Genomic DNA, 23,466 nt, shown 5'->3' on the forward strand with positions numbered 1-23,466 from the left:
TGAGATGGACAGCCAGAGAGAATAAATGAAAAACAGTTATGAAATACTATATGACAAAACAAGAATACAGTTTAAAAGGGGAGTGATTTGTAAAATATCCATAAAGAAAAATCTGTTTACAGTTCTGTTTCATATGGGTGTTGAGAGATGTATCCATAGATCTCTCAATGTTGCTCTCAAAGTGCACCAGATTGATGCTTTTAACTTCAATATTTAAAAAAAATCTTCCTGGGGGAACATGCCCCCGGACCCCCCTAGAGGAGGTGAGGACCCCCCTAGAGGATGTTAGGTCCACGGTGTTTACATGCTTATTTATACAATATGTGTGCTTATGCTAACACCATAAGACACAATTTGGTTCTGTGTTGTGTGTAGTGAGAACGTGCTAGAGTGAGGGGGGCCCCCAAGCCAAAGCTCGCTTAGGGCCCCCAAAAGTGTAGGGCCGGCCCTGGGATCATACCTGTGTTTAGTCTAGAAAAATGTAAATGTGTGCATTTTATTATAAAGTTGTGTATATTTACAGATTGTTGCAAAAACTAAGAAGCTTATAAAAATGAGGTTTAAAACTAAAAGAGCTTTACAAAAAAGTAACACAATTAAAGATGTTTGGAGTTTTATTTGAGTTATTAATTTTAATTTGTTGTCTAAGAGATGCTGATTTGAAACCGTTGTTACATACATTTACGGCATTTCCTGTTTCTGCCGGAGAGAGGGGAGTTTGTCCCAAAGCTTGCCGCTGTATTTACTCCCTCCATCTGACAGGAGGAGCCTCGTTGAGCTGCGAGTGTCAATCCGTCACGGAGGGGGAGTGTGTAGGGGTAGGGTGAAGGGCGTGGTTTGGGATTTGGCCTTAAAGAGTCCTTCGGCGCCACTCTATGACGTAGTATACTTGAGAGAGTGGCTCTGCAGCAGGTTTAGTCGACGACATTGAGAAACGGCCCGTGTCTAAGGTACAAACTACAAACGCAGCTTTTTTGTTTTTAATAGTAGTGCCATATTGAAATTGATACTTAACCGTTGTCTATTTTTTCCTCAACAGTTCAGCCATGGAAGATGAAATCGCCGCACTGGTTGTCGACAACGGATCCGGTATGTGCAAAGCCGGATTCGCCGGAGACGACGCTCCTCGTGCTGTCTTCCCCTCCATCGTCGGTCGCCCCAGGCATCAGGTGAGGCATTGAGCTCCAAAAGAATAGAGAAAATGTAGACTTGATAAGCATTTGCATATGATATTTATAACCAGCCAGTCAATCAGTACACACGATGATCCTTTATCAGTCCCTATAGAGGAAATTCATGTGTTGCCGTAAAGACCTAAATAAGTACAAATATAGAAGTAAACAGACATGCAAAGCAATACATCGCATGTATTCATGTGCCTGTGTTACCGTTTAACTGGTGGCGCGGGGAACTCGTGATATTCTATAACGGTAGGAATGTGTCAGGGCCCAGGGCGTGTACTTTGAGTAGCCATTGTCGAATAACCAGGAAATACACATTTCGATCGCTTCTTCTGTCGTTTACATTCATCTTTTGGTATATCTGGCTGGATAGGAACACTTTGATGCACATTCAGTACCAATGTGTGAGGTTGTGGTTGCGATGCCGATATCCGGACGCGTACAGCGAGGACTACAAAATGACAATGAGGGGACTGGGGATGTCCGTTCAAAACATTGCACGCTTGAATAAATCATTTAAGCCAGTTATTTTTGCCAGACTTATTACTGAATATCGTTCTTAATGTGATACCACCAAGTCCATCTGAGACCCGTGTACACCTTCAGACAGCCTACAAGCAGGGCGGTAGGAAGTAGGGGTGCTGAGGGTGCTGCAGCACCCCCTGGTGGAGGACAGGGGATCTGCACTTCCACAAGATTAAATACAAATATAATTTAAAAAAAAAATTGCCCTGTACGATGGGCGTGATGAAAGTGGGGGATGTTGGCTTATCAGGCGCCCGCAGCTCACAGTCAAAGTGAGAGAGAGAGAGATAGATAGATAGATAGATCAGGGCTTCTCAAACTCCGGACCAAGGTCCGGATCCGGACCGAAGCCTGTGTCCCATTATAAATTAAAAAAAAATATATATATATATATATATATTTATTTTTTTTTTTATAATGGGACACAGGCTTCGGTCCGGATCCGGACCTTGGTATATTACAAAAAAAAAAAAAAAAATCTGATTCTGATAAATTAATGTACATCGTGTACGCGCGTCTTGTGTCTGACGCGTTGTGAGAATGAACGTGCATATATATTTACTTGTGTGCGCGAGCGTGACACGCATAGCAGACCGCAAGTTTACCTTGACTTTCTAATGCCTTTTTTGCCGAGGTTCAAGGCATTGACTACAGACAAACAGTGCCATTTCTCCCACTAGTTCAAGCCACTGTATGTATGTATTGAATGGGTGTATACAGGGGCGCCGTTTACCGGCAGGCAAGTGCTTGGACCAGAAGGGGGCCCCCAAAGAAGGTAGATTAAGAAGGTCCACAGCAACGACAACATGAAACGCCCTTTAATTTACTGCAACGACATGTCGGGAAACCCCCTCAAGGGGGCCCCATGCATAGAGCGCCAAGAAACTGCTTCTTAATTTCAGTTTCGTTTCTCCGCTCGGGGGGTGGGGGACTTTACTGGCATTGATCCGGACCAGTGACCTTGTATAAAGTTCACAACTGGACCTTTAATAAAAAAGTTTGAGTACCCCTGGTTTAGATAGTTCACTTTAGTCTTAAGTTATCTCAGTGGGTCTTGTTTTGATCACAATTTATGTAAACAAATATTTCCAAGGCACACCTTAATAATTATTAGGATAAATAAAAACAGGTTTGAAATCATTCCAATGTATACTATAGGACAGTAAACCAAAAATATTGTTTAAAACTGGAGGGACTTAAAAATATGCATAAATAAATGTTAATAGGTCAAATAAGATATAAATGAACCACAAAAATAAAATAAGTTGGCCTACATTTATTTGTTATTGGCTATCGTAGGTTATTGGAAATGTTCACATACTTATTTGATTAATAAAATGCAAACCGATCTTTTTCATATGGGTGTTTAGAGTTGTACCCCCTAGATCAGTCTCTAGTAGTTGGGTGCTCAAAGTGCACCAGATTGAAGCATTTTACTTTTAAAATGTTAAAATAAATCTTCCCACGCACACGTAGTTTACTCACAGTTTGAAAGCAGCGTGGAGAAGTCTTCAGCTGTGGAGCTGGGATCTGCCCAGGTTACATTGTGATACGACTTCTGTTCTGTGGCTATCTACCAGCGATCATGTTTCATATTAAAGACTACACGCATGTATCCCTTATCAAAACAGTATTCTGCACTTATCCAGATAAGATGTGACAGTTTACTCGTTTTGCAAAGATAGCAGCAGAAATGTAATTGCTGCATGTGTAGGGATATTTAGACATTAAAATGCTGCTTGGTCATTCATTTTGGTCTCCGCAAACAATATTATGAATCCTCTATTTAAAAATATAATTCAGTGTCCATCGACATGAAAATAACTAAAAAGTTCATGCTGGACTCAAACCCAACAGCAAAAATCACTCAAGTCCTGCGCGTTGTGAGTGAGCCACGAATCATTACGACATCTTGGTTCATCACAGCTCAATTTCACACATTAACATTGTTAAAAGATTCAGAAAAATGCAACCCAACCATCATTTATAATGTGAGCGAATTTATGTATACTTTAAAGGTGGGGTAGGTAATTTTGAAGAAACCAGCAGAATATATAATCTAACCATCTCTGATCTCTTGATTCCAGGGTGTGATGGTCGGTATGGGCCAGAAGGACAGCTACGTTGGTGATGAAGCCCAGAGCAAGAGGGGTATCCTGACTCTGAAGTACCCCATTGAGCACGGTATTGTGACCAACTGGGATGACATGGAGAAGATCTGGCATCACACCTTCTACAACGAGCTGAGAGTTGCCCCCGAGGAGCACCCCGTCCTGCTCACAGAGGCCCCCCTGAACCCCAAAGCCAACAGGGAGAAGATGACCCAGGTACACACCCTTAACTTTAGCACATACAGAATGTAGCATACTTAGCTTATCCAGTATCATTAGGTATTTAACTAGTAGCCTCATTTCTTCCTGGGTTTCCCTCTCCATTCCATTCTCACCTGCTCCTTCCTCCCCCTCTCCTCCAGGACTTCTCTCCTATAAGATGATCTATCATCAACAGGTCTCTCTTGACTGTGTGCCTTTATCTGCACTTGTGTAGCTGAGTTATTAAATCAGCACTACTTTAATAGACATCTGACATGCACAAGTGTGAAGGAATGATGACTTTCTGCACTTTGTTTCTCTACTAACTTTAATCTTAGCCTCACACAATAATGCATGTAGTGAGTGCAGTGGCCACAGAAGTTAAGTACCTTTTTTATTGTGATTGATTATTAACATGTTCTCTTCATTTTACAGATCATGTTCGAGACCTTCAACACCCCCGCCATGTACGTTGCCATCCAGGCTGTGCTGTCCCTGTACGCCTCTGGTCGTACCACTGGTATCGTCATGGATTCCGGTGATGGTGTGACCCACACAGTGCCCATCTATGAGGGTTACGCCCTGCCCCACGCCATCCTCCGTCTGGATTTGGCTGGCCGCGACCTCACAGACTACCTCATGAAGATCCTGACAGAGCGTGGCTACTCATTCACCACCACAGCTGAGAGGGAAATCGTGCGTGACATCAAGGAGAAGCTGTGCTACGTTGCCCTGGACTTCGAGCAGGAGATGGGCACCGCTGCCTCCTCCTCCTCCCTGGAGAAGAGCTACGAGCTTCCCGACGGTCAGGTCATCACCATCGGAAACGAGAGGTTCCGTTGCCCAGAGGCTATCTTCCAGCCATCCTTCCTCGGTGAGTTACCAACTTCACATAACCTGCACTACATCCCTAAAAATAAAGAAAAACCCCTTCTAGTTATCCTGCAGCTACACTTGCTAACCATTGTTTTGATTCTGCCCACAGGTATGGAGTCTTGCGGAATCCACGAGACCACCTACAACGGCATCATGAAGTGTGACGTCGATATCCGTAAGGATCTGTACGCCAACACCGTGCTGTCCGGAGGTACCACCATGTACCCCGGCATCGCTGACAGGATGCAGAAGGAGATCACCGCCCTGGCCCCATCCACCATGAAGATCAAGGTGAGCTGAGCCTCTGCCCAGCCAGCAGAGTAACGTACTGCTCTGTTTGAGTCAGATGAATGCAAAAAGAAATGGCGTCTAATGCATCTTCCCCTTGTCTCTCTGCAGATCATTGCCCCACCAGAGCGTAAATACTCTGTCTGGATCGGAGGCTCCATCCTGGCCTCTCTGTCCACCTTCCAGCAGATGTGGATCAGCAAGCAGGAGTATGATGAGTCCGGCCCCTCCATCGTCCACCGCAAATGCTTCTAAAAAAATAGACTGTTCCTCCTTCCCCCTCCCCAACCAGACGCCCAACAACTTCAGCTCTGTGCAAAACAACCACACACACATTTCTCATACACACTCAGGCGCAGAGCCTAGACGACCAACTCATTGGCATGGCTTCAGTTATTTTGGCGCTTTACTCAGGATTTTAAACTGGAACGATGAAGGAGAGGTTTTTGTACTTTCAGCCTTAAAAATATCTTGGTCCTGTTTAATTTCTTTTGTTTTTGTTATGCAAAACCCAGTCATGACCTCTTCCCCCTGATGGAGGTTTCATTCCCCGGGGTGGTGGGGCAAAGGGGTCTCGCAGTGATGGGGTAACATGGGGTGCCAGACCAGTGGGTCCAACCTGTACACTGACTAAACAATCCCAATAAAGTGCACATGTGTTCCGACATGACGTCTGACTCTTGTCTTCCATTTAAATGATTTTATTTCAATGTGAATGTGACTTCCAACTGTTATATAGAAGTATGTGTTAAACTCAAAGTGGTCAGATCACCTTTTTAGGTATAACCATTTTGATTTTATTCCATTGGTAGCTGCTTATTGAGTTAATACATTAATGAACCACAGTGAGTCACAATACAAAGATGATGACTCTATACATGTGTAATATTTAGATGCCATTACAGACAGTCATTTGGATTTATTCCACAAAACAACATTCAGTAGACTGCTGACTTCAGCAGCTTAGTGTCTCCCCTCAGGGCTTCTTAAAATCCTGTTGGCAGTGAAGGATTTTGGACTTTAACCAAAATGTCCCTTAAAGTGTTATCCAATACTGGATAACAATAGAGCTCGGTTTTAACATTGTATGGCCTCTGTTTAGAAATGGCTCTCATCCGAGGTAAGAAAGTAGAAAACATTGGATTTTATGGAGAAAATACTCCTGTTCAAATTGAGTGATTAAGACATCAACTGTACGCTCAACGGGCACTACTTTTTATTGATGAAATCAAAGTTTATATAGAAATGTACATACACAAAGGTAACTCAAAGTGCTTCACAAACAAAACAATTTACAAATAGAAACAATACTCTCGCCTTTCCCCTAATAATAGAAGTCACACAGGTTTGTGACTCAAAGAACACTTATTACAACACACATATACATATAATACAAATAAATAAAAATACACTACAATTACAATATTAAAATATGAGAAGCCCTTTAATGATCTGTAAAAGTCATGTTACTGTAAATGGAGATTCAAAGGAACTCGGTGTCAAGTTATAATCTTTTTGTCCTGAAATAATTAACTGAAATATATTCCCAGTGGTCATTGTGCAACACAACACATCCCTTGGTTAACAAACTGCATAAACTCCTTTCACCTCCTTGATAAGCACTAAACATGTAAGCTTTAATTCCTCCACACAGCATGAGCAATGCCTTGTATAACATAATTACCTCAGGATTAAACCAGGAGTGTTTAGTGGTGCTAGGAATAGGTTTCAGTTTGTTTTAATTAATAGCTTTTTGCACAAACATAAGTTCAGGGTTCTCGTTACTCAGTCATGAATTAAAATGAATAGATGTGTGGAGAGAGAGAGAGAGAGAGAGAGAGAGAGAGAGAGAGAGAGAAACTGCTTCCTTATTTGAGTCATGCTGCCTTCAGGCGCTTCAACTGCATTCGCCCTCCAGATCACAAATAAGACATCTTTTGTGTATTCTCAGGTTAAAAATACAATGAAAACAAACTTGTAGTAGCTTTTGATATTATAAATATTAAGTAGCAAATGGCAAATGTTCAGCTGGTGTGTTGTTAATATTAGAAATAAATGTCAACTCGTGTTATATTTCCATTCCTTTTCCAATTCAGGGTGATATATACAGAAGCCTAGAACGTTTGCATTGTGTAAATATACAATACACTTTTTTAGACATTCTCCATGAAACATTGACAATTGATCTTAATTCAAAAGTTTCTGGATTTTCAATAGAACAATAATGAAAAACTTTTCTTTCGGATGTCGGAATATTTCAAGTCGTACTTGAATGCAGCACTACCCAACGTTCGCTCCATGTTCGCTCCCGCCGGCTCGCGCAGGAAAGAAAAAACCGCCGCTGTGGCTCCGCCCCCTGAGAAGGGTATAAGTAAAGGCGGCTCCTCTTCTCCCTCAATACTGCCTCTACAACCGATTCTTTAGTGTCGGAGAGGAGCAGGGGAAAAAACCTACAAAAATGGTGAGTAATGAAGAAAATGAGAGCGTAGTCCAGCTTGTATTATACAAATATCGACGTTTTTGTATAAAATGCATCGTCGATTTATTTCAAATTAACGGGAATTTGATTGTTTTTCGTATAAATCGCGCGTATGCGCGTACAGTGAGGTGGTTCTAGGCCAAACCGTTGGAACAGTTTGAAATTCAAAATCTAACGGCTGTATAGAAATATTTGCTAAAACTGCAGTTTATTAGGAATAAAAGCATAGATTATAAAACGGTTTGCGGAAAACTGTGTTCCCGTCTTTGTGGGTTTGGAAGACATGAGGCTGCGCATTACTGTAAACCGGCGAGCTAGAAGACGCTATCACGACCTGTCCGTGAACGTTACACAAAGGTAGGGCTTTCCAGCAGGGAGGAGAGTCTCCTCTCCTCCATCTCTCCTCCCTGTTGCTCGGTTTGGGAGGGGCACTGGGTAGACGACAGAGTGAAGCAGGTACACGTGACTCAGCACAAAGTAACCACCTCCGGATAGAGATTATAACATGTCCCCGCCCAAAGCACCATATAAAAGGGACTGGATTTTGAGGACACTATTGTCCATTGAATCGGCCATTTTGTAACTGTCCCACTTCGTCCCAACCTTTTTTAATCCACTCTTTTTCTTAATTTGTTCATATAAATGCAATAAATCAAATGTAATGATGAACCATGCTGTTTTATTTGTCAAATTGACACATGGAAACTGTTTGTATTAAGTTAGGCTGTAGTACTATTGTAAGGATATTCTGGGTCAGTGATTTTACTGTATAAACTGACATGGAATGTTTCAGTTCAAATTCTCAATATGAATTATTAGGTCATTTTCATACAGCATAAATGTTATCTGAACAAAAGACTCTCTTTGATATAATAATAATAATAACCATTTGTCTCCTCCACAGCGTGAGTGTATATCTATGCATGTCGGCCAGGCCGGAGTCCAGATGGGCAATGCCTGCTGGGAGCTCTACTGCCTGGAGCACGGCATCCAGCCTGACGGTCAGATGCCGAGTGACAAGACCATCGGAGGAGGAGACGACTCCTTCAACACCTTCTTCAGCGAGACTGGAGCCGGCAAACACGTCCCCAGAGCTGTCTTTGTGGACCTGGAGCCCACTGTCATCGGTAAGGATACACATATTTTTATTTAAACGTGAAATAATATTTTTGAAGAAGACTGGTAGGACAGACGGATAAATAGATGCTTATTGAACCCAAATTGGGAAATTATTTTTTTGCCGCAGCAGTGTGTTCAGGCATTAAAATATATAAATAATAAAATAAAATCAATAAACAGCAAATATAATATCTACAGTAGAATAGACGTGTATCTAAAATATTCTGGATTATTCTGGTTCAATACCCATGACTGTACCCGTGTTGTTCCTCAGATGAAGTCCGTACAGGAACCTACCGCCAGCTCTTCCACCCCGAGCAGCTGATCACCGGTAAGGAGGACGCAGCCAACAACTACGCCCGCGGTCACTACACCGTCGGCAAGGAGATCATCGACCTGGTTCTTGACAGGACTCGCAAACTGGTGAGCTCTTCATCTCATTTACATGTTGCAAGTGAAGCCTTTAAAATAAAAATATATTTCGATTGATGGCAAAACATTTAAAACCATTATCCCTTATTTCCAGGCTGACCAGTGCACAGGGCTCCAGGGTTTCCTGATCTTCCACTCCTTTGGAGGAGGAACCGGCTCTGGCTTCACCTCCCTGCTGATGGAGCGTCTCTCTGTTGACTACGGCAAGAAGTCCAAGCTTGAGTTTGCGGTTTACCCCGCCCCCCAGGTGTCCACCGCTGTGGTGGAGCCCTACAACTCCATCCTGACCACCCACACCACCCTGGAGCACTCCGACTGTGCCTTTATGGTGGACAATGAGGCCATCTACGACATCTGCCGCAGGAATCTGGACATCGAGCGCCCCACCTACACCAACCTCAACAGGCTGATTGGACAGATCGTCTCCTCCATCACCGCCTCCCTGCGCTTCGATGGTGCCTTGAATGTGGATCTGACTGAGTTCCAGACCAACTTGGTGCCCTACCCTCGTATCCACTTCCCTCTGGCCACCTACGCCCCAGTTATCTCTGCAGAGAAGGCCTACCACGAGCAGCTGTCGGTCGCTGACATCACCAACGCCTGTTTCGAGCCGGCCAACCAGATGGTGAAATGCGACCCCCGCCACGGCAAGTACATGGCCTGCTGCCTCCTGTACCGTGGTGATGTGGTGCCCAAAGATGTCAACTCTGCCATCGCCACCATCAAAACCAAGCGCACCATCCAGTTTGTGGACTGGTGTCCCACTGGCTTCAAGGTGGGCATCAACTACCAGCCCCCCACCGCGGTTCCTGGAGGAGACCTGGCCAAGGTGCAGAGGGCCGTGTGCATGCTGAGCAACACCACCGCCATCGCAGAGGCCTGGGCTCGCCTGGACCACAAGTTCGACCTGATGTATGCCAAGAGGGCCTTCGTCCACTGGTACGTTGGAGAGGGGATGGAGGAGGGAGAGTTCTCTGAGGCCAGAGAGGATATGGCCGCCCTGGAGAAGGATTATGAGGAGGTGGGCACCGACAGCGTGGGGGACGAAGGAGAAGAAGGGGAGGAGTACTAAGCCACTGAAACATCTGTGGTGAAGACTCTGACCCTCCAGAGCCTGGACGACCATCTCTTTAGCTTGGCTTCAGTTATTTTGGCGCGTGACTCAAGATTTTAAACTCTTAACGATGAAGGACACCGTAATGTTTAAAAAAAAACAAAAAAAAAAAGGGTTCAGCTGTTGCATCTGGTGACTTAAAACAAATGTTAATCTTTCTATTTTCTTTTGAGTCATTCCAAATGTTGGTTAACTGCATTGTTCTGACAGGCATTGATGATGGGATGCCAGGCCGGGGGAGGCAACCTGTACACTGACTAAACCATTTCAATAAAGTGCACTTGTGTTCCGACATGACATCTGCCTCTTCCATTAAATGACTTTATATCAAGGTGAATGTGACTTCCCTATCTGGTACAGAAAATAACACATGATCATTTCAATATATTTTTCAATGATGATGAGAAAAATGTTTTAAAAAAAGGACCATTCAATCGAATTTTCAAATGTTATGGCTTGTGAGATCCGAGTCAAAATAATTACAATTACTGAGTTAAACCTCAACTAAACAGACACACATCTGCTTTAAGGAAGTTAGTGCATACTCATGCCTAAAATTAAATGTTCCTATATGACACAATGCAAATGTACTTGCTATTCGCTTTGCCATTACTAATTTCATGAAATATAATTTGACTATAAATAAAATACAGACAGCCGAGATAAATACTCTTAAAGTTTGTGGCTCGTGCTTTTAGTGCACATGTTTAAACTAAAATAGCTATTTATCTGCTTGCTTTGATCAGTATCTCCTTCAGGCTTTATGCTGACCTCTTTACTGCAGTGTTACCTTGATCAGCTTTGAAATGATAAATTAAACGCAGACCCCACTGAGCTCAGATCCGTCACTTATTGATGCACAGAAGACTTTGTGTCCTAACCTCTCATATTTTATTATCATTTGTGAAGATACTCTCCTGAGATCATGAGATTGTTAACAAGCTATAAAACCCAGTGATGAGAAAATTGACAAAATGTATTTGGGAAATGTGTGGCGCAGTGGTTTAGTGCGTTGGTGTTCGGATCAGGGGAGCACAGGTTCAAACCCCACTGCAGTCAGCATGTCGTTGTGTCCCTGGGTAAGACACTTCACCCCAAATTGCTCCTGTGGGGATTGTCCACAGTATTGAGTATGTAAGTCGCTTAGGATAAAAGCGTCTAACAAGTAACATGTAATGTTTTTCCTCTCCGAACACACATTCAACTATGATCGCAGGCGTGTTCTCTGAGGAAAGAAAGTTGAAAACATAGGATTTTATGGAGAAAATACTCCTGTTCAAATGTAATGATTAAGACATCTACTGTACGCTCAACGGGCACTACTCTTTGTTAACATAACTGAAATATATTCCCAGTGGTGTACTCTACAGTCAGTGTGTAACACAACACATCCCTTGGTTAACAAACTGCACCTCCTTGATAAGCACTCAACATTTAAGCTTTAATTCCTCCACAAAGCAGGTGGGTGCAATGCCTTACATAACACAAATACCTCAGGATTAAACCAGGAGTGTTTAGTGGTGCTAGGAATAGTTTTCAGTTTGTTTTTTAAGTAATATCTTTTTGCACAAACAGGTAAGTTCAGGTTTCACTTTACAATGAACAAATGTAGATTTATGAACAGAGAGAGTCCACAGCACCTGAGGCCTGTGCTACGAAGCCGGATTTTCGCTTAGCGAGCTAACTTCAGGGTAAACTCTGGGTTTCCGGTCCTACGACGCTGGTTCTCTTCTTACCGGGCTAGATCTCCATGGTAACTTATGCTGAACGGCTAACCTGCTCCGGAGCAGGTTAGCCGTTCCAGGAGATCAAGTCAGTGAAAGCACCGCCTGCTGACCAATCAGAGCTCAGTGTGCGCAGTTTAAAGCGATCAAGTCATATTACAGAATAAAGGAAATACAGAAAAACTGCCGTTGCAGGAAAGACGGCCGGCAAAAATCAACTGACTGTGTGAACGTGAACATTTATAGAATATCACCTCCCATCTTCAGAGCCATCGCCATGGAGGAGCACACAGCCTCTGCGAGCGAGACAGAGAGAGAGAGAGAGAGAGAGAGAGAGAGAGAGAGAGAGAGCTAGAGAGAGCACACCTTTCTCTATTTAATATAGTTGTAAAAAATAAGTAAGAAATCATTCCAATGTGTACTATAGGACAGTAAAAAAAAAAAAAAAAAGTTTAAAAGGGGAGTGATTAGTCAAATATGCATAAATAAAAAGAAATATTGCTAACTATAGGTAACATAAGATAAAAATAAACAAGTTTAAATGATTTGTTATTGGTTGTGATCATATTCTAAAGATGTTTAGATTATTGAAAAGTATACAGCTCCATTTCATATGAGTGTTGAGAGCTGTATCCATCAATTCATGTTGTGCTCAAAGTGCACCAGATTGATGCATTTAACTTCAACATTTAAAAAAAAATCTTCCCGGGGGTGCAGGCCCCCAGACCCCCCTAGAGGATGTGACGTCCACCCCCAAATAAAGCAGGTTAAAATAATTAAATTGCATACAATTTATTTTAGTAAACACTGAAAACGGGTCCCACAAACCCAAACAGCACACAAAGGTCAAAGGTAAGCATATAATACAACAAGTCCTCCAACTCATACGACCAAATAGGTCGATTGTTCAAGCCCTTATTACGACCTATAATCACGTTTTAAAGTCTTCGACCTCTAGTGCTCCCGTTGACTGCAAACGTTACAGAGGGTCGTTTATTCACAAATAACCCTCTCTGGAAAATCCTAAATTGTAGGATAGTTTGGCTATTAAAATGCTTTTTGATTAGATTTCTAGCGAGAAGTGTATATTGTACACAATGATTTGAGGTTTCGCCAGGAGAACGTGTATAAGCGGCAGCTTCCATGTAAAGTTAGCCAACCCTCACGGGTTGAAAACAGTATTTCCGGTCTCGAAGTTTTCATAATAAAACCAAAGATCAAATTATTTAACAGTGATATCTGCAGTACTCATCCACTGAAAAACATCAGTTTATCCTTGTTAATTACGCGACATTAATTGGTTTAAATTGTGTACAATGCTTTTGTGTTTTTCCCATAGGTTTTTCCCTTTCGATTCTGAGAGACACATTTCTTTTTTCAGAGGTTTTGATAGGCTAAAACATCGAACTACCCATAATCCTGGATGTTTTAGCCGCAATGCACGTTGGGATTTGGTGTTTATGCGATATGAAATCGGAAAACATTTAAAAAAATTAAATAATACTTTATTCCGAGTGTGCTGGCTTTTCTCTTTGGAAGTCATCACATAACGGCATTGTAATACACGGTTCGGCTGCATTAAATATTACACATCTGCCGTAGTTCTTTATTTATAGAGCCCTGATTAGAAGACTTCTGGACAAACTGGAAGAAATGCCGCCGAAACTGAATACGTGACGTGGATCATAAATATATCAACAATTAAACAACATCTTCAATTTCTTTTCACACAATATGTCTCCTTGCAGTATCAACACTAATTCGTCTGACTTTTATATTTGATCCAATTGGAGGTTATATTTACACCATAACGGTGCACAGCTGATAGAAAAGGACTTGTAGTTTTTCAAGATATTACTGATTTTCTTTGAATGAAAGAATGTAAGATACTGAGTTAGTTGAGAGAATAGTCAGGGGTTTTGGGTGATGGGAGACACATCTATGGAATCACAATTTCAATAGCTGATATTTTTACGTTTTATTAACTAGACCACTGTTTTTTTAACCCGCGCCGCCTAGTGGTTAAAGCACGTTATTGAATTTTGTTGTTGAATGTTATTGATGAAAACATTTAAATATTAAGAGTAGCCTACATACAAAATAGGGGGAAAGTAGAAGGTCAATATAGAATAGAAAATATCAAGAAGATACTGTAGTGATCTCTACAATAAAACAGTTGAGTGCAGGACGTCCAAAGATATTAACAGGAGGATGTGCAAAACAGACAAACTAATAAGGCTTTATTTAAACATTAAAGAATACTTTAAGTTAAGGTCTTCTTTTGAATAAGAAAAAAACGTTGGGGGTATCAACAGATAAATATTAAGTCTGACAAAGTACTTAACGTCTAATATATTGCATAGTTTATTTTGGCACTTGACAATCATCTTCCCTGAATTTGACTCAGATGTAACTAAAGTCTGATTTAAGGGTTGTTTATATTTCACATCATTAATCAGAATCTGCAAAGTAACAAAAATAAATGTAGTGGAGTAAAAATACCAGGTTAACCTCTGAATTGTAGTGGAGTAGAATAAAGTAGTACATGCTGCTGTAACAAAAACATTTCCCAACTTGGGATCAATAAAGTATATCTTATCTTATCTTATCTTATCTTAAGATGATCGATGGCTACTGCCATATTTGCAAAATGTGCCTCTGAACCTTGACAAGTGCATGTTTCAGGCTTATCAATTAACAACAGGAGGGGTCACAGACATAAGACCAGCTGTTAAATAAAGCTCTTCTGACCTTAGCTGTCATGTGGGTATATTAATGCTGCCCATTATGGACACAAGCAATTTTCACCCATTTATTAATTATATGTTTTAAATTTGATAACACCAATGTGTTTCGTATCCCCTAAACCTCCAGGGGTGTAAACAGTTTGATACTGGCAACTTCTAATTGTGGGAAATACGAAAATGTCTTTTAAAACTACAATTCCCAGTAGAGACGTGCCATAGAACATGTTGCGAAACACACAATAGCCAGCATGTGTAGTTCTGGGGGGGGGGGGGGGGCTGGACTGGACCCGTCCAAGTCCAGTTTTGGATAGTCTGTCGTGGTTCCATTCCATTTCAAAGAGCTGTTTGACGCTCGGCGTAACTTTGTCGCACTGCCACTCCAACATCCAATCATAGAGCTTGAGGACTAATCACGGGGTTTGTAAAGCAAGGCGGATGTTGTAGTCCCAAACGATAGCTGGGGATTCTGGGTAGTGTAGTGTCTTCGGAAACTCTGTAGTGTCTAAACTCAGAAAAAACTATTTGTTTCTCCGAATCGAAGGTTAAAAACACAAAAGCATTGTACACAATTTAAACCAATCAATATTGTGCAATTAACAAGGATAAACTGATGTTTTTTAGTGGATGAGTAATGCAGATATCACTGTGTAATCATTTGACAGTGAGGGGAATACATCCGGTTTTATTATGAAAACTTCGAGACTGGAAATACTGTTTTCACCCCGTGAGGGTTGACGCTAACTTTACATGGAAGCTGCGTAAAGACGTAGTACACGTTCTCCTGGCGAGACCTCAAATCATCTTCGTAATATCTATCAAACTATAGATCCTACACATCCACTGGATGTAGATTATAAAAGTACACTATACACTTCTCGCTAGAAATCTAATCAAAAAGCATTTTAATGGCCAAACTATTGCACAATTTAGGATTTTCCAGAGAGGGTTATTTGTGAATAAAAGAATCTCCGGAGCGTTTGCAATCAACGGGAGCATTTTGTTTCTTACACGACCACTAGAGGTGCTACACTTTAAAACGTGACTCTAGGTCGTAATAAGCTCCTGAATAATCGACCTATATGGTCGTTTTTTGTAGGAGGACAGGCTGATATAATAATGTGTAATGAAACAAATAGCAATAACTGTATTGCATTGTTTTCTTATGCGCAATTACTTCATACTGTCTTTGTCTTTTTCGTCCTGCATTTATTGTGGCCCCCTCAGAAAGTAATGGCGCATTTCCACTACACGGTCGGCCTCGGCCACACTCGGTACGGCTCGGTACGGCTTGGCCGCGTTGGGCCTTAACAGGGCCGACTCACTTCATGCTGCGCTTCCATTACAGTTTAGGAACTGGGGTAGTTACTATAGTAACGCAGTGTAGGCGGAGCCGTGACGTCATCTTCAATGAGAAATCCAGAAACACAACACAGCCGTTAGCCGTTAGCACTCAGAGCTCACAGCTCCTTATATATGTTCAGAAACTCGACAAAAGTTAAACAAGTACACACCACAGACTGCCTGTGTCATGGTGAATACAGTTGCTGCTTTATTTATGTCTGTATAGGCCGTTGTTGTGAGTGTGGACGGTCGGGGCATATACTGCGTTAGCTTAGCCAATCTCCATCTAGAAAAACACGAATTTTAAAAGGTTTTTCGCCTGCCGTCTGTCTGCAGACTTGACAAAGCATTAATTCATGGTTTTTACTAACCGGTATCAGTATGTTGTTACTTCGGCATCATTTTGAAACGTGTATTACAATTAAATCACGGTCAAATATGTCCATCTTGTTGTAGTTCTAGCCCTCTTGCCAGCGCTCCTCTCTCTAGTTTAGCATACTCAGCCCGACTCAGCCCTGTTTGTTGGCCCCGATAGAACCACAATTTTCTAGGGCCAGAAAAGAGGGGAAAAAGTGGCCCCCGCGCCGTGCCGCGCCGGAACGAGGCCTAGTGGAAGCACAACCAAAAAAGGGGACGGCACGACACGGCACGCTTAAAGCGAGCTACGCGCTGCAATGGAAATGCGCCATAACTGGCCCCAGCCTGGCCCCCCCCAGTCAAATTGGTCTAGAACCACCACTGGTACGCATTCAAACACTTTTTTTTTTTACCAGCTGTTCTGTATACTTGCAGGTGCAACTATGTGGCTTTTATCCTGGATAAAGTGTTTAAGTCATGGATGTTTAAAGTTTAACTTCTTCATATTTGTCTAATATTATAGTTTACTTTTCATTCAGGAAGTATGACGCTGCGCTGTCAGTATGCTTCTCCATGTTTGTGATTGGTCAAATGTTGCTAACCCCGCCCCTTTTGAGTTAACGAGTTGATAACCAGCGTTGTAGGACCGTTTAGCGAGAGCGTGTTTGTTTTGGATCAGGTAAACCGGGTAACTCAAACATATCCAGGTTATGTTGAACCGGCTTCGTAGTACAGGCCTCTGGTCTCACACTTCACAAAACAGGGATCAAATTCCTGCTTTATGCAGATGATTTAATCCTGTTAAGCCCGACAAAAGAAAGACTTCAACAGAGTTTAAACACAGAAACATTTTGACAATGTACTGACTGAATGCTCACAACCTGGCCATAGAAACAGGCAGGTACAAAAAAACATGGCTGTCAGAAGAGGAGCGATCATCATGCCAACAGTGTGAAGGAACTGCTGTGGAAACAGAGCAGCACTTCCTCACACAATGCCAAACATTTGAACCTGTACAGAAATAATTCTTCCCAAAACCTAAGCATCCTCAAATATTTAAAAAAGAAAATGAAAAACTAAAGATATTACTCAAAGAAAGCTGCATTTGTTTATCTCTGCCTGCCACAGTATGAGGGAATCGGACTGACCTGCTACACCAGAGGCCTGTACTACGAAGCTGGTTCAACCTAACCTGGATATGTTTGAGTTAGCCGGTTGGCCCAATCCAAAACATAAGCGCTCTGGCTAAACTGTACTACGACGCTGGTTATCAAGTGGATCGCTCAAGCCAGCCGTGTCCTATCTAGTTAGGTGCGCGTTCACATGAAAGGGGTGGTATTTGGAGCATTCGACCAATCTCAAACACGGACAAGCGTACTGACAGCGCAGCGTCATACTTCCTGAATGAAAAGTGAACTTTAATATTAGTCAAATATGAAGAAGTTAAACTTTAAACATCCATGACTTAAACACTTTATCCAGGATAAAAGCCACATAGCTGCACCTGCAAGGTGAATACAGCTGGTAAAAGAAAAAGTGTTTGAATGCGTACATTAACAGGTTTATGAAATCACTGCCCCGTCCAAGACACGAGTGGATCTGACTTTAATTAGGAGAATTTGACTCGAGTGTTTCGTCAACTTAATGTGTTGCTTAAAATAATACTTCTGCATACAGTATGTGACACTGTGAGTGTTGCACGGCCAGATACGGCTCAAGAAGCTGACTCAAATAAGGAAATATATGATACATTATGATGTGATATGATATGAATGATAATGGGACACATCGACGTCTGCACTCACAGTGCCGCGGACTGTACTTAATGTTACTCTGATCCGGTTACTTATGTCGTGGCAGATATTTAAGTAAGCTTTCTTAACGCTAATATGATAATAGTCAGATTGCTCTGAAGATGGGAGGGGATATTCTATTAATTTTCACGTTCACACAGTCAGTTGATTTTGGCCGGCCGTCTTTCCTGCAACGGCAGTTTTTCTGTATTTCCTCTATCCTGTAATATGAATTGATCGCTTTAAACTCCGCACACGGAGCTCTGATTGGTCAGCAGGCATCGCTTTCACTGAGTTGATCTCTTAGCCTGCCACCTAACCTGCTCCGGAGCAGGTTTGCCGCTCAGCATAAGTTACCATGGAAATCTAGCCTGCTAAAAAGAGAACCAGCGTCGTAGGACCGGAAAGCCCGAGATTTCCCTGAAGTTAGCCGGCTAAGCGAAAATCCAGCTTCATAGTACAGGCCTCAGGTCTCACATCTTTTTTACATTTTAGTTTTGTATTAATGTATTATATGAATTGAATGAATGTGTGTTCCTTGTAAAAATAAAAATTAAATGTTCTTGCTTATGTTAAAAATGTAGCAGTTTGTTTTTATGTATGTATTAATAAAGTGTAATATATAATGTGAAGTGCTTTGAGCATTTGGGAGAGCGCTCTAATAAATGTAATGAATTATTATTATTATTGTTATTATTAGAATAAAGCTATTGAATTGAATGAGAGAAAGAGAGAGAGAGAGCCTGCTTCCTTATTTGAGTAATGCTGCCTTCAAGTGCTTCCCCTACATTCGCCTTCCGAACTTAAGAGATCACAAATAAGACTGTTTGTGTGTATTCTAGTAACTTTCAGGTTAAAAATACAATGAAAACAAACTTGTAGTAGTAGTTTTAGCTTTTGATATTGTATAAATTATGGGGATATGTGCAGCTTGTGTGTTGTTGAGATTAGAAAAAAAATAATTCAACTCTGTGTGTGTGATATTTTCATGCCTTTTCCAATTCAGGGCCGACATAAATAGAAGCCTAAAAGGTTTGCATGGGGTGAATATATAATACACTTTTTTAGACGATGAAACAATAATTGCTGATCTTAATTCAAACGTTTCTGGACGTTCAATAGAACGAAAATTAAAAACAGTTATTTTAGATGACACAGCTAACGTGTAGGATCGGAATATTTCGAGCCATGCCTGAATGCACCTCTGCCCAGCGTTTGCTCGCGCCACTGGCGCCAGAAAGAAATGTAAACCGCCGCTGTGTCTCCGCCCCCCTCAGAAAATTATAAATATAGGCAGCTCCTTTCCTCCTTTCACTACAACCTTCAACAACCGATTCTTCAGTGTCTGAAAAAAGCAGGGGAAAAATCCTACAAAAATGGTGAGTACTGACGAACAAAACAATTATATAAATAATAAAACTACCGGTAATTTGATTTTTTGCCGTTAAAATCCCGTTTATGTGCCTAAATTGAGGTGGCTTTAGTCCAAACAGTTGGCGCAGTTCAAATCATAACGGTTGAAATTGGCGGTTAAAACGTAACTTCCATCGCTTTCATTTCATTTCATTTCAAACCTTTATTTATCCAGGTTGTATCCCATTGAGATCATTGACCTCTTTTTCAAGGGAGACCTGCTCAAGTAGGTTCCACATGAAACATTAAAAACATAAACAGAACAACAAAAGGACATCATACATTAGCATTACAGGGATTACAATTTACATAACTATCCACATGCACTTTAAACTACAGTCAAAGATACTGAATCGACATCTGGGCAATTATTTTTTCAGTTTAATAGGAATGAAAGCATACAGTATAAAACGGTATGCGAAAAACTGTTTTCCCATTTTTGTGGGTTTGGAAGACATTACTGTAAGCCGGCGAGCTAGAAGACTCCATCAGATAACGAGTCTGTCCAGCAACGTTACAGAAAGGCAGGGCTTTGCAGTAGGGAGGAGAGATGTTGCTCGTTTTGGGAGGCCGGACAGGAACACGTGACTCCGCACAAAGTTACTAGGGTTAGGGTTTATAACCTGTCAGCGCCCAAAACACAATTTAAAAGGGAATGATTTTTAGGGAAATATTGTCCAATAAATCGGCCATATTGTAATGTACCCCTCCCTCCCAACCTTTTTTAATGTATCCCTGTGACTGTATATCTAATAGTGTGTAGATAGTGTTGGTAATTGGTTAATTTAATTGCGACAAATCACAATTTTAGAGTTGAATCCAGTTGTGTTTTATTTGTCAAATTGACACATGGAAACGGTTTGTATTAACATACGTTGTAGTACTTGTATAAGGAGGTCAGTGATTGCACTGTATAAACTGACATGGAATGTATCTGTTCAAATTCAAAAATGTAATTGCTCTTTAATAAAATAACTGTTTGTCTCTCCTCCACAGCGTGAGTGTATCTCTATGCATGTCGGCCAGGCCGGAGTCCAGATGGGCAATGCCTGCTGGGAGCTCTACTGCCTGGAGCACGGCATCCAGCCTGACGGTCAGATGCCGAGTAACAAGACCATCGGAGGAGGAGACGACTCCTTCAACACCTTCTTCAGCGTGACTGGAGCCGGCAAACACGTCCCCAGAGCCGTCTTTGTGGACCTGGAGCCCACTGTCATCGGTAAGGATACACATATTTTTATTTAAACGTGTAATAATATTTTTGAAGAAGACGGGTAGGACAGACGGATAAATAGATGCTTATTGAACCCAAATTGGGAAATTATTTTGTTGCCGCAGCAGTGTGTTCAGGCATTAAAATATATAAATAATCAAATAAAATCAATAAACAGCAAATATAATATCTACAGTAGAATAGACGTGTATCTAAAATATTCTGGATTATTCTGGTTCAATACCCATGACTGTACCCGTGTTGTTCCTCAGATGAAGTCCGTACAGGAACCTACCGCCAGCTCTTCCACCCCGAGCAGCTGATCACCGGAAAGGAGGACGCAGCCAACAACTACGCCCGCGGTCACTACACCATCGGCAAGGAGATCATCGACCTGGTTCTTGACAGGACTCGCAAACTGGTGAGCTCTTCATCTCATTTACATGTTGCAAGTGAAGCCTTTAAAATAAATATATATTTCGATTGATGGCAAAACATTTAAAACCATTATCCCTTATTTCCAGGCTGACCAGTGCACAGGGCTCCAGGGTTTCCTGATCTTCCACTCCTTTGGAGGAGGAACCGGCTCTGGCTTCACCTCCCTGCTGATGGAGCGTCTCTCTGTTGACTACGGCAAGAAGTCCAAGCTTGAGTTTGCGGTTTACCCCGCCCCCCAGGTGTCCACCGCTGTGGTGGAGCCCTACAACTCCATCCTGACCACCCACACCACCCTGGAGCACTCCGACTGTGCCTTTATGGTGGACAATGAGGCCATCTACGACATCTGCCGCAGGAACCTGGACATCGAGCGCCCCACCTACACCAACCTCAACAGGCTGATTGGACAGGTCGTCTCCTCCATCACCGCCTCCCTGCGCTTCGATGGTGCCTTGAATGTGGATCTGACTGAGTTCCAGACCAACTTGGTGCCCTACCCTCGTATCCACTTCCCTCTGGCCACCTACGCCCCAGTTATCTCTGCAGAGAAGGCCTACCACGAGCAGCTGTCGGTCGCTGACATCACCAACGCCTGTTTCGAGCCGGCCAACCAGTTGGTGAAATGCGACCCCCCGCCACGGCAAGTACATGGCCTGCTGCCTCCTGTACCGTGGTGATGTGGTGCCCAAAGATGTCAACTCTGCCATCGCCACCATCAAAACCAAGCGCTCCATCCAGTTTGTGGACTGGTGTCCCACTGGCTTCAAGGTGGGCATCAACTACCAGCCCCCCACCGCGGTTCCTGGAGGAGACCTGGCCAAGGTGCAGAGGGCCGTGTGCATGCTGAGCAACACCACCGCCATCGCAGAGGCCTGGGCTCGCCTGGACCACAAGTTCGACCTGATGTACGCCAAGAGGGCCTTCGTCCACTGGTACGTTGGAGAGGGGATGGAGGAGGGAGAGTTCTCTGAGGCCAGAGAGGATATGGCCGCCCTGGAGAAGGATTATGAGGAGGTGGGCACCGACAGCGTGGGGGACGAAGGAGAAGAAGGGGAGGAGTACTAAGCCACTGAAACATCTGTGGTGAAGACTCTGACCCTCCAGAGCCTGGACGACCATCTCTTTAGCTTGGCTTCAGTTATTTTGGCGCGTGACTCAAGATTTTAAACTCTTAACGATGAAGGACACCGTAATGTTTAAAAAAAACAAAAAAAAACAGGGTTCAGCTGTTGCATCTGGTGACTTAAAACAAATGTTAATCTTTCTATTTTCTTTTGAGTCATTCCAAATGTTGGTTAACTGCATTGTTCTGACAGGCATTGATGATGGGATGCCAGGCCGGGGGAGGCAACCTGTACACTGACTAAACCATTTCAATAAAGTGCACTTGTGTTCCGACAAGACATCTGCCTCTTCCATTAAATGACTTTATATCAAGGTGAATGTGACTTCCCTATCTGGTACAGAAAATAACACATGATCATTTCAATATATTTTTCAATGATGATGAGAAAAATGTTTTAAAAAAGGACCATTCAATCGAATTTTCAAATGTTATGGCTTGTGAGATCCGAGTCAAAATAATTACAATTACTGAGTTAAACCTCAACTAGACAATAAATAAAATACAGACAGCCGAGATAAATACTCTTAAAGTTTGTGGCTCGTGCTTTTAGTGCACATGTTTAAACTAAAATAGCTATTTATCTGCTTGCTTTGATCAGTATCTCCTTCAGGCTTTATGCTGACCTCTTTACTGCAGTGTTACCTTGATCAGCTTTGAAATGATAAATTAAACGCAGACCCCACTGAGCTCAGATCCGTCACTTATTGATGCACAGAAGACTTTGTGTCCTAACCTCTCATATTTTATTATCATTTGTGAAGATACTCTCCTGAGATCATGAGATTGTTAACAAGCTATAAAACCCAGTGATGAGAAAATTGACAAAATGTATTTGGGAAATGTGTGGCGCAGTGGTCTAGTGCGTTGGTGTTCGGATCAGGGGAGCACAGGTTCAAACCCCACTGCAGTCAGCATGTCGTTGTGTCCCTGGGCAAGACACTTCACCCCAAATTGCTCCTGTGGGGATTGTCCACAGTATTGAGTATGT

General features: G+C 42.3%; 2 protein-coding genes and 1 pseudogene across 2 annotated transcripts; all 3 read left to right on the forward strand.

The window, feature by feature from the left end:
* The first annotated feature begins 861 nt into the window (after nt 1-861).
* LOC117492175 (actin, cytoplasmic 1-like) lies at nt 862-5,852 on the forward strand. The gene is made up of 6 exons (XM_034142295.1): nt 862-950; nt 1,040-1,169; nt 3,794-4,033; nt 4,454-4,892; nt 5,004-5,185; nt 5,294-5,852. Exons 2-6 carry the CDS (start codon nt 1,047-1,049, stop codon nt 5,435-5,437), a joined length of 1,128 nt encoding a protein of 375 aa, XP_033998186.1. The 5' UTR covers nt 862-950; nt 1,040-1,046; the 3' UTR covers nt 5,438-5,852.
* A 1,706-nt stretch (nt 5,853-7,558) lies between these two features.
* On the forward strand, nt 7,559-10,623 carry LOC117492176 (tubulin alpha chain-like). Its single transcript, XM_034142296.1, has 4 exons — nt 7,559-7,643; nt 8,566-8,788; nt 9,055-9,203; nt 9,307-10,623. The coding sequence occupies exons 1-4, from the start codon at nt 7,641-7,643 to the stop codon at nt 10,282-10,284; spliced, it is 1,353 nt and encodes a 450-aa protein (XP_033998187.1). The 5' UTR covers nt 7,559-7,640; the 3' UTR covers nt 10,285-10,623.
* Nucleotides 10,624-19,612: 8,989 nt separating this feature from the next.
* On the forward strand, nt 19,613-22,752 carry LOC117493592 (annotated as a pseudogene).
* The last annotated feature ends 714 nt before the right edge of the window (nt 22,753-23,466 follow it).

Source organism: Trematomus bernacchii, unplaced genomic scaffold (genome assembly GCF_902827165.1).
Source record: "Trematomus bernacchii unplaced genomic scaffold, fTreBer1.1, whole genome shotgun sequence".
Classification (NCBI taxonomy): domain Eukaryota; kingdom Metazoa; phylum Chordata; class Actinopteri; order Perciformes; family Nototheniidae; genus Trematomus; species Trematomus bernacchii.